This window comes from Apteryx rowi, unplaced genomic scaffold, assembly GCF_003343035.1.
Source record: "Apteryx rowi isolate R43461 unplaced genomic scaffold, aptRow1 scaffold_647, whole genome shotgun sequence".
Taxonomy (NCBI): domain Eukaryota; kingdom Metazoa; phylum Chordata; class Aves; order Apterygiformes; family Apterygidae; genus Apteryx; species Apteryx rowi.
This window is the reverse complement of record NW_020450924.1, coordinates 205,125-216,617: the sequence shown is the minus strand read 5'-3', so window position 1 is coordinate 216,617 and position 11,493 is coordinate 205,125. Positions and strand designations below refer to the sequence as shown.

The 11,493-nt window shown below is 42.0% G+C and overlaps 1 protein-coding gene across 3 annotated transcripts; it reads left to right on the top strand.

Annotated features, from left to right (window-relative positions):
- Positions 1-134: 134 nt before the first annotated feature.
- On the top strand, positions 135-11,488 carry PIGH (phosphatidylinositol glycan anchor biosynthesis class H). 3 transcript variants are annotated; one of them, XR_003256462.1, is made up of 5 exons: positions 135-385; positions 2,057-2,266; positions 4,890-4,973; positions 7,207-7,548; positions 10,797-11,488. XR_003256462.1 is itself a non-coding variant. In XM_026084569.1 (4 exons), the coding sequence occupies exons 1-4, from the start codon at positions 209-211 to the stop codon at positions 7,306-7,308; spliced, it is 573 nt and encodes a 190-aa protein (XP_025940354.1). In that variant the 5' UTR covers positions 135-208; the 3' UTR covers positions 7,309-8,017. The 3 variants fall into 3 exon arrangements, 1 of the variants encoding a protein (XP_025940354.1); XR_003256461.1 differs by lacking the exon at positions 10,797-11,488 and adding an exon at positions 7,775-8,017; XM_026084569.1 differs by lacking the exon at positions 10,797-11,488 and having other exon boundaries at positions 7,207-8,017.
- The last annotated feature ends 5 nt before the right edge of the window (positions 11,489-11,493 follow it).

Here is an 11,493-nt window from a genome sequence, read left to right as displayed (position 1 = left end):
CCGGCTTCGCGTCCCGCGCTGCCCCGCGCGCACGCGCCGGCAGCACGAGGCGCCCGCGCGCCTGGCAAGCGCGCAGAGGCGGCCCCACCGCCTTCCCGCGGAGAGCGAAGCACCGGAAGTGAGGGGACGGTACCATCGAGACGAGCGCCGGCCGGGCCGCTCTAGGCCTCCTGCCGGCGGTTCCGGCCGGGCGGCATGGAGGGGCAGCATGGAGGAGCGGCGGTACCGGGCGGTGTCGGGGGCGCCCATCGCGCTGCGGCGCCGCCAGCACAGCGCCTCCTGCTGGGAGCTGGCAGTGCGCGGCCCCCGCCTGCAGCTCCGCTCGCTCAGCGCCGTCACCTCCGCCGTGTGGCTGGCGGCCTACGGGCTCTTCGTGCTCAGCGAGGTACCGGCCCCGGGCGGCGGGCGGGAGGCGGGAGCGTGCCCGGGGCGCGCCGGGGCGGCGGGTCGAGTCGGGTCGAGTCGGGTCGGGTCGGGTCGGGTCGGGGCGAGGCCGTGCAGGAGGCGGCGACGCTGGGCGGCAGCCCAGATGAGTTGCTGGTGTAAAGGGCCTCTTGAAGAAGGTGAGTGACTCCTAGGAGAGCCCGTCTGGGATTTTTCTGAGTGGAGCAACGAGCACTGCACTGCAAATGTCGTCTACTTGCTCATATTGCATAGCTGCGCCAACAAAACCTTGTCAGACAGTACAGATTTCAAAAGTGGCTGATGAATCTAGAAGTATTGGCTTAGATGTCTGATCTTTGATCCATGCTAATGGAGAAGGACCACCTTCCAGACTCGGACCAAAATGTTACCCTGAGACTAAAGTCAAGATCTTGGCTTGACTGAAAAGGTTGATCTCTCTGACCAGCACCATGACTATCACACTTCAGCTTTCTCAATAATCTTTCCAAAGAGTGGAGACAGGACTGAGAGACATGAATCAATTGGCAATGTTTCTGATGTGAAAAGATGGCTCACTGCCCTCTGGTTGGAAGGGGAGTTGTGGTGTCGTTTTGTTTTTTACAAAAGCATATATCCTGGGCCACCCGTTACCACCAGTTGACCTCCTGCTTGATTTTAAGTGTGTGCAAGCAGCTTGTACATAACTGACTACAATCCTCCCTTTCTGCCAGGAAACCAGATCTGCATGTCTTCAGCCTCTTTGTGGATTTCAGTACTGTAATTCTTCACTGATTTCACCATGATGACAAACTTTGGGAGGAGTCTGGTATCCTTCCTCTTTGAATGCAGGCATGGCTTCTTTACCTCACATAGTGGTACCCTCACTAGTTGAGTGGGAGGGCTGTGCAGCTCTGGTCCTTTAGGAAGTGTCATTTAGAACTTGATTCACAGGATGTGGCCTTTAGCTCTCTAAAACAAGTCCCAGAGATAGGTTGTAGGTTGAGAACATTTGGAATGTATTACCAGGTCTTCAGGTGACTTACTGTTGCCTATAGTTTCATGAGTTATGTGTTATTTTATGTAACAGCTAGCTATCCCAAGTTGCAGCATGCAAAAGACAGTTTGTTCTCAGGCAAAGCACAGGAGAAAGCAAACATTCTCTAGAAGGGAGATGAGTTTAGACTCACAGTTTATAAGAAACCTTGGATCTCCTAAGTCCTTGTCCAGTGCTTTTGCTAAAAGATCTTCCTTCCACTCTTGAGACTCCACCTTCAGCTCTAGTAAACGTTTAACAAAACTTCTCTGTTAGATTGACATCTCCTCTACAGACATTTGTATGACATGCTGTCTTCTCTGATGTTCCTCACTATTTTGGATTGAGGTTTCCCGCACTAAATTTAGAAGTGGATGAAGTTCTGTTGCTCATTTCAGTTTCAGCTCCCAATTCTTTCAGATCATACTATGGAGACTTGTGTTTGGTAATTTAAACCTCATTACCATATATCAACCGGCCCAGTGAATGCCCTGTGTGCATAAAGGACTACACCTAATTAAAACTGCCATGTAACTGTAGCCTTCATATTGTGGTTTACTCTGCAACATTACTTTGTATAAAGCCACATTCAATTAATTGTAAGACTGGAGCTCTGTCTTTGCTTGGCTTGTGTTACAGAGTAGTATGGTGCTTTCTGCTGCTATATTCATCACGCTGATTGGCCTGATTGTATATCTGCACTTTGTGAAAATCGACCAGGAATCTCTGTTAGTCATCGGCTCGCTCGGCATTCAGGTGACTTCATCCTATGCTTCAGGGAAGGAGAGCACAACCTTCATAGAGATGAGTCAAGTGAAGGATGTGGTTATCAATGAAGCCATCCACATGGTAATTGTATACAGTCTTTCTTCATGTGTATCTGTAGGCACACTTGCATCCAGTATATTTTCATGAGAGTGGTTTACCAGAGCAATTAAACACAGCAACATCCATAGCTTTGCTGACATCAGGGGCTTTGTTCCAGATTTCTGTCTTTATTCTAGTTTTTCTACCTTTAAAGGAAAACTTAAACAAAGCAAATATCCTCAAAAAGTCAAATCCATCCCTTAGATAATGCGCTGAGCTAGTGGTTTTTAGTTCTTCCTGTTATACTGTTCTTATAAATTCTGATGTGAAACACCATAAGTATTCAAGAAATGATAAGAAGGTAGACCACAACAAAAGAGATGATTTTTTCAGTCTCTGGGGTTTTTTGCTATGCTCCTATGGGAAAGCAGACGGCATATTTGTGTTCTTTTCAGGTTAAAAATTTAATAGAAAAAAATCATTAAAATTATTTTCTTGCTGGGTGAAGGGCGAAAAGGTATAGTATAAATTTATATATTTGACTGTGGCCTGGGGTGATTGGGACATGGCATATGCATTGCATTCAGCTGTTTCTGCTGGGGAAAGGAGGGTCAGTAACTTCCAGCAGAAAGGCTGAAGCAGATAGCTGAGAGAGATAACATTTTAAAATGGCATCCATAAATCCACCAGAGCTAATCTATCAGAGCCTGGAATTGTATTCTCGTAGCCTTATCTGGAAGAAATGTGTTTTACTAAAAAACTCTCTAAAGTTCATTTCAGACATCAGCCAGTCTGTGAGGGAAAGGCCAATCCTGTACTTTAAAACATTTTGATTGCGGAAGAAATTAATTGGTCTCTTTCTGATAGCAAACGTCATCAGCCGAAACTGAATTTTAGTATAGACTCTATCTTGAGAACTGTTTTGCTTTCTTAGCAATACATTGCATGCCACAGCTAGACAAGGAAGAGAAACATACTGAACTTGCAGAATGGAAGATGTATTTTCACAGCCACTTTTTCTTGTTAGATCCTTATTGGATGTAGTTGCTATTCTGAAAATTTTCCTCTGGCTGATATTTCACATTTAGGGAGTGTTTCCCTAACTCTCTTATCAGTATGACTGTGGTATGTAGGTGGACTTCTACAGCTTCATTTTATGCACCTCTTAAAACTGCCAAGATATTTGCCTTTTGATGCAGTATGTATTGCCTCAGGTTTTGTGTGCTGTGCATCAATAAAGCTTGTTAAAAGAAAAAGTCACTTTCAGATATACACATCTTCTATAAAATCTGTATGATGATCAACTTTTCTGTGACATGCAATAGATGCCAGAAGTGATCTAGAGTTCTCCTGCAAATTGTTTGCTTGTGCTTTGAGCTGCCGTGCAGCTTTGCTGGTGCTGTATTTCTTCCCTGTGGTGGCTATAGTATGGTTTTAGGATGTGTGTGCTTCTATACCAAAACACATTGTATTGTATAACAAAGCCCTAGTTCAGGTGGTCTAAGTTCTCTCTCTGTCCCTGAGCGTTCTGCATCCTGTTGGCTAAGGGTTTCTGAAGACCTAGAGCCAACCGCTAAGAATTGTTAGGCACAAAGTCTTAGCTGGACTTCAGGCTGCCCAAATCTAGACCCTACTGGATTTGTTCAGAGTCCTTCCTTAAAGAAACATATACATAAATTGTGCCTAGGCTGCAGAAAGAGACCCCAGCCCAAGGTGAGATGTTTTCCTCCAAAACGTACTTTTAGCTATATTTATTTTTCTTCCATGTTTTCTGAAAGTGGTGGGTTTTTTTCCAATTAGTTTGAGCCCACAGACAAGAACTGGCTTTGTGGAAGTGAACTTGGGAAGATCACCTGGATTAGTGTAGATCTTAAAGTTTTCTAGCAAAAGGAGGTAAAAGCAGTATTTAGCTCTTTTTTTTTCTCTTTACGCGCAGAGGCCAAAAGCCTTTGTACTTTTTTTTTTTTTTTAATGTAAGACTTCCTGCACTGTGCTGTGCTACCATTACAGTCATGTTCAAACACTGTGATGAAGAACTGAGTTCACAGATGTGGTCACTAATATAGCTGATGTCATTGTAGATGAAAACAAATTCTTATTCATTCCTTACAGTCTTTAGTGAGTTCACACATCACGTAACTTCTTAGAAGGGCAAAACAAGGAACTAGTAAAAGGGAATGCCTCAAAAGAGCATAAGAGAAAAGCATTGTTAGCAGTAATGTTTATGTCCTGGCTTTCTTTCCTGTATATGTATATTTTTTGTTCTTATGTTTTGTAATATCTTGCACTGCAGTGATTCAAATATTTTTGCAAAAAGGATGCTTTTGGAGAAGGGATCACTTTTTCTGAAAATCAGACTGCCACCCTTTCTACTGAGAAGGAGGAGTTCACATGACAAAACTTTTCTCATATTTTCAAGGCTGAACACGAACAGGAAAAGGGAGAGGAAGAGACTGATTTCAAGCTTCTTTATGCATAATTTTGTAGCAAGAATATCTACCCTGTTCACCCTATTAAAACACTGTTGTTTATGCTGATTTATGTTTAGAAAATGTCAAATGCTTCTTTCAGGCCAATGAGTTAAAACAGATCCTCTTTCTACAATAACTCCACGCACTCTGACAGCATTCTCAAACTTTGCTGATTTTGTCTGTTTGTCTTGTAGCAAAAAGTTATCTATTACCTGTGCATCCTTCTCCAGGACCCTCAGGATCCTCAGGGAGTGTCTGAGGTTGTGCCACTCTTTCAGGTGAGTCTGACTGAATTGTGGAGAAATCCAAATTTCTGGTTTGCGTGTGTACCAGATGTCTTGATGTATTTTTAGTCTGCTACAAGCAGCCCATTTGCAACTGTTTTTTTTTCCCCGGCTGAGCCTTCAGGTTGGTTCTTACAGCGCTTTGCAGCAGGTGGGATCAGAAGTCTCACAGAACTAAGTACTGGGGATGCTTGCTCATCTGTCCTGCATTCAAAGAATAGGGAGCTGTCTAAATTTGAACCCAACCAAAAGCTTGCATGAACTAAAAGTCTTTGGCTCACGTAGGATAATGAAGACTCATACAGCTTTCTGTGTGTAGTTTCACACTCTGTGTTACCACCAGAACTGCAGCACTGTGCTGTAGTTGATTTTTGTCTCAGGTCTGTGTGCCAAAAGTTCTCATAAAAACCTCCTTGGCATTAGAGTGAGTTCTCCTTTCTCACCCATTGACAAAGATCACAGTACAAGCTGTGAAAGATTTGCTTAATGTGTAATAACTTGTTTGCTTTGTTACCCTCTCTCCCCTTTCTTGTCTTCTGCTAACCTGTTCTGACTGTTCATAATCCCATCTTTGGGATGGAATTTCTTTCTGCCTGATCTTGCATAACACAACAGTACCTTGATCCTTGAGTGGTGGTAAGCAAGGAGTACAGATGTACTTCACATCTTAGACTGCTGATACTGTTTTCATAGCCCTCTCTGTCCTAAATTCACTCGCTGCTGATGAATATCAGCTTGAGGTCCACATCCAGTTTATGACCAGATAGAGTTAGTCCTCAGCTAAACACTTTCAGGTACAAATTCACTGATCCATTGATACTTGCTGCTGACTCAGTCCCACAATCCTAAAGGCATTTACTAACAATAATGTAAATGAAGTATTTCACACATAGTTAAGGGAGAAAAACAGATTTGCTGGAAGACTACAACTAATGAATTCCAGACAGCTGCACTCAGGAACCAGCTTTTAGTTATACATGCTCCTTGGCAGCTTCAAAGGGGCTGCCTGGCATTTTCATGGTTTCTTTTTCTTCTAGCTCAACTCTGAACAATGTTACTTCCATGGAAATATCTTGATATTGGTAGATTTGACTCCACCAGCAAAGGAGGTACAGAAAGAGCTGCGTCAGTTTGAAATTCATTACCTGCCAGTAATTCTCACTTTTAAAGTGCAAGTTAGTATGTTACTTAGTTTTGAGGGAGCAGTAATTAGTAACTCTTTTGCAACTCATTCATTGGGTCTTTGTTCCTCTAAGTTATGTCAGTCTTCAAAAATACCATTTACCGTGTCACTGAGCCCAGGAACACTTCTGCGCTGAATTGACCTATTGTTCTCTTAAACAACATTTCCAAGGGGAGGCATCTGATGGACTTTACACAGCAATTTTGTTTTGGGAGCTCAAAAGTCATGGGACCATAGGGACTGAGTGACTGAGGAGGTCAGATGTGGGATGGGGAAACTTTCACCTCTTTGCTGGTTTTAATCTGGTCCAGGTCAGAAGTGATGGAAATTCATTATACTTTGACCACCATTCCCTGTTTGCGTGAAATGAATTGATGTATTCAGTTAATCTTCTGTTGTCCTCTCGTTGACAGTACTAGCAGAGGCCAAGGGCCAGGAGTCTAAACTCCCTGTTCTGAAGGTAGATTTTTGAGGGTGAAGTCTATTACGATGGTGCATTAGTATATGGAAATCTGCTGTTTTGTAGGTAAATAGAGGTAGTACAGTCTAATCATAGGTTAAGGGGTTGGAAGATGTGGATTTTTTTCCATGTTCTCACTGTGCACTGTGAGCAGAGAAAGGGGAGGATTTCTCATTTGGTGAGTGACTCAGGCTAACTGCAGAATGGTGCTGTGTGTTCTGATCCGACAGCTTTAGGGACTAGCATTTTTCATCACAAAGCAGGTATAGCTTGTGCAGTGGCTTTGCCTTCACCTCCAGGCTACATCAAACATCTCCTGGAGTTTTCTGGACTATTTCTCAGTGAACGTGTAAAAGGAAAATCTATTCTCTGTTGACTTAAGGTGAGATAATAAAGCTAATCAACTACAGACACCTTGCTGTTGCATTCCTTCTTACATGCATAGTTTTGACAGTCGGCAGTGTCAGCTGTCTCCACGTTCCTTTCTCTGTCTGACAAATCTCACTGGGTGGGAAGTTAAAGCTTTCCAGATCTTTTACAACTGGTTCAGAGTCTGATTCTCTGTTGCTTGACTTCAATTCTAGAGCTCCCAGCCACGTCTGGACTGCTTGATGGAAGTGTACAAAAGTTGTCAAGAAATCCTGGAGCAGAGGAAGACAGCTCCACAGTCAAGTGGAATAAAATAATAATAAAAAAAAGACAGAAAACTTGCAGCAGAATTTGGAGACATACATAGGAAAGCAAACAGAACTCACCCATGGCATTTTTTTTTTTACATTAGATGAGTAGAATGTGGTGCAGCAGTAGAATGATGTTAAGGCTGAAGGCCTGCACAGACTCACAGAGCTGTTATAGAAAATGTCAGCTCATGAACACAGTCGGCTCTTGCCAGGGTGCTGTCGTGAAATTGATTGCTGTGAAGACAGGTGAGTAGAACTTTTTAAAGAGCCGGACAGAAAAGGTTTCTCCAGGCCTCTCCAGGAAAGAATTAAGGGGCAATATGACAAGGGGGGGGGGGTCAAAAACATGCATCAAATGTGTATTCTTTAGTGGATCTGAAAATTCTGATTAACACACAATGTAACCTTGGCCAGACTGCCAAAAATGTGCAATTTTTATGAGTTTCTTCTTAACCTTTTCTTTGAAAAAAAGGATATACCACTCAAGAAGACGAAAGCTGATGGATGGATGGACTAGGATGGTAACTTCCTCTGATTCACAGGGGGATTTCAGAAATAAAACAATAGAAAATTAAAACATACCATAGCATTCAATTACATTTGCTAAAATGTCTACTGCTCATTAAAAGGGCCACATCAATTGCCCTGGGAATATGAGAAAATATGTTGTTGAAGATGGTGAGAATGACTATATGAATAAAGCTATATTGATTTATGTTCTAGGGAGTAACTTAATGTTGGGAAAAAAAAAAATCTTCCTTATTGATAATCTAAAAGTTATGGTAACTTTAAATAGCATTTTTCTCTCCTTTTTTTTCCATGACATTGTAATTAATACAACTGAGGCAATTCAAAATGTCTTCAGAACAAGAGCTAAACTAGCAAGCTGGCAGGAGCCTGAGTGAGTTGTGCTTAATTTGCATACAATGCCCTATTACAGCTGTCTACATAATCTAGAAGTAAAACAGTTTGCATATCATCACGCAATACTGTAGAGATAAGGCAATTTTTTTTTGACTATGTCATGAAGTTTTAAAGACACAGGTTAGTTCATGTCACAGGAAGACGTGTATTCTTGTTGTCAAAGTGAAAGGCAGAAGCTTTGGGATGTGCCACCTGTTTTTGTGTGATTTTGTCTAGGTTACATAATTTTTTGTACTTTAATTTCTCACAAATGCTTTTAATGGTGTTGCGTCCCATTCTGCTCTAATGTAGATTGGTGGGTCTCTCAGAAATTAGTGAAGCTGCACTCTGATGCAAACTGTGTTTGGCTGCAAGTTCAGGCAGATCTGGGGAGGATAGGTGTTGGGGGTGGGGGGGGTCGAGTTGGCCATTAACAACAGCCACAGGCCCTGGGAGTGTGACTGTGTAAATGATTATGGAGGTCCTTTGACTCAAAAACCATATGGTATACTAGAGCAGTGTACACAGTTGCTCATGGCTCAGCGGTGTGGTTCAGGCAGGTTGCGTTCCTTCAAGGGGCAGAGAAATGGTGAGGAGCCTTGAGGAGACGGTAACCTGGACAAAGCATAACAGCAGGAAGATTTGCATAGAAGAGGGGAGAACGTTTCAGAAGGGAAATTATGTCTCAAGAGAGCAGAGTCCTGGGCCTAAGAGTGTGGTGGGAACATTGACTGTACCATGAGGTCTTGAGAATGGGCATTGCGGGAATGAAAGAATTGCTGTGTCACAGCAGAAAGTCTGGAAGATTGTTTTAGCCAGCTTTTGAAGGAGGGAACATCCTGTGCTCGTGGAGGTGCATATGTCATCCTAGTGATGCACTAAAGCTGAGAACTGGAAGATCAGCAGAGAGAAACAAGGAGTCAGGCTAGGGCAAGTTTGCCCCAGTGATGTGCCTGGATACCAAACCTCATCTTTGTACGCATCTGTTGACCTCAGGGCTGTTTTGGCTTTTAAAATAATAGTTTGTTTCACTCTGAGAATAAACACAACTTCATTCATGATAACTGCATTTTATTAAGAACAAACAAACAGAAATCTCACATTATCTCCCAGTCAGCCTTTTGCATACACACAGCAGTTAGGAAAACAAAGGCTTTTGTCATCACATTCTATACTTTAGAAATAGTCCAGTCATTGCCAAAAGCATTGATTAAAATAAAAATTTTCTCTACCAATCATCATACAAAATAGGTATCTACACAGGTTTTTTGAAGTCAGGTAGGCTATAAACAGGAGGTATATGTGCATCCATCAGAGTGGGTTGGTCCCTGAAATACTCAAGTATTGGTGAATATTTTTAAGAAATAAGGAGGCAAAAAGAATTCATATGCCACGCTTGTGAATTTAAAGTGCAATTATGTCAGAAAATAATGAGCTTCATGACAGCCCCTGCTCATTCAACATGTCTGCTTCCTGTTTGCCCCTGACACAAGGCTCTAAGAACATAAGTGTTAGTGCTGTAAGGTAAGTACAGCCTCCAAACAGTCAACTGGAGACTTTTCTGCCATAAGCGTTCTCAGCGCAGATGACAGCTTATTCTGAAGCAGCTTTGTTACTGTGGGGTTACAAGAAGCAGACTGCCAAGTACCCCTTCAGGTTCCAGAGGAATTGTTTGCTGCAGGTGACTATGTGAGGAGGAATAACGCTCTCTTTATTCAAACTCACATATCTGTCCTAAGATCACTAAGAGAGAGAATGCATACTACTGACCACTATAGCAGGATACTTAGTCATTTGAAAGTGTCTAGGGAAAAAAAAAGACTAAAACAATGCCTTCTCAAAATTATTTTTTTGGCTCAGAAAGCTTCTGCCGTTTACAATAGCTTGAAGGAATGGTCCTTAAATTCATGACAAGTGGGTAGATTGCAGTATGTGCAAACCAGGTCTCTGTTTATATAATCTTTTCCTGATTTATGGCTGCTATATTGTTTCCATAACCCACCATCGTTTTGTTTTTTGGGGTTTTTTTGGGACTGTTATAAAAAAAGCTGACAAGGGATTGTTTAGAATTATACAAAATGTTTGTGTCAGTCCCATGCTCTTCTCTCTTAATTTATGGCTATGCACCCACTATAACCTTAAACAGAAATTTTTTGAAGTATCAGCATTGGTTGGATATTTCAGGGTTGGTGGCAGGTACTAGGAAGTAAACACACTGGTATGGTTGGTTTGTTCATTTGTGAATGGCTTTAGTTTGCTATTGCTGAATTCTTTATAATGGTTGGATTCACACTGTTTTAATTTGGGAAAGTTGCCCATGAATGCAAAATTATTATGAAGTTCCACATAGTACTTTAGAAAAGGGCAATTATTCTTAGATTTTTTAGAAGGCTTATGAAAATAGTAGAACTCAAGCCATGTAGATGTAGATGTTCAAAAAGGGCTATTTTTCTTTTCATTTGTTTAAAATTCATTAGGTTTCCTTCAAAGAGACAAAGTCCCTTTGAAACTGATAAAAAAATATTATTTAGGAAAGTGAAGGACAGTACTTGGATATACATTTGCTGACTACCTCCTCCTTGTTTTGGTAGCATGAAGGAAGCAGGAGTTTGAAAGCAGCAACTTCTGTGAAGTCAGAATGGCAGAGCTGATTTGGGGTTTTTTGGGAAGATTTGTGCCAGCTGCTGAAAGACAAGAAGTACAAAATTTGCTTGCCTTGCCTTCCTTTGTCTGAGATCATGTGCAGTTTCAAACACATCCTGAAACATAACAGTGATCAACAGAAAGAGTCTTTGAAAGTGCTTATCTGATGCTGGGCATGCGACACATTCAGCCCTGCAGCAGAGATTAGTCTTCATCCATCACACAGAATAGCGTCGACTCCTGTAATACATCAGTCCTGCAGGAGCTAGGGCATCATCTGACACTGCACCAGTCCCAGTCGCCCAGAGTCCTCAACATGCAAAAAAGCCAGGTTTCCACCTTTAGTTAATTAAGGTTGAAATTATTCTCAAGTACCACTAAACTCTTGTTCCAGACTCCCTATTTCAGGTATAAAATAATCCTTGACCCACACCAGAGTTCTTGTCAGTTCCTCTTCTCTCAGGACAGTTTGTTTTTCCTTTCTTTCCTGTCTGGAGCAAGGACTAGGAAAGTCTGTGTCTTTGAATTTGGGCACCAGCTTCAGGGAGGAGGCATAGCTCTAAGGAAATTTAAAATTGTAGTCTTGGTTGTGTTGAGCTGTTGCATAAATATACATAATTATTGTAGGTGTCTATAAAAAGACTG

Excerpts from the sequence above, each read along its gene's own strand:
- PIGH (XM_026084569.1), top strand. The coding sequence starts at position 209 with ATGGAGGAGCGGCGGTACCGGGCGGTGTCGGGGGCGCCCATCGCGCTG. Across the intron at positions 386-2,056 it reads GGCTCTTCGTGCTCAGCGAG|AGTAGTATGGTGCTTTCTGC; the intron begins GTACCGGCCCCG and ends CTTGTGTTACAG. Across the intron at positions 4,974-7,206 it reads AGGTTGTGCCACTCTTTCAG|AGCTCCCAGCCACGTCTGGA; the intron begins GTGAGTCTGACT and ends CTTCAATTCTAG.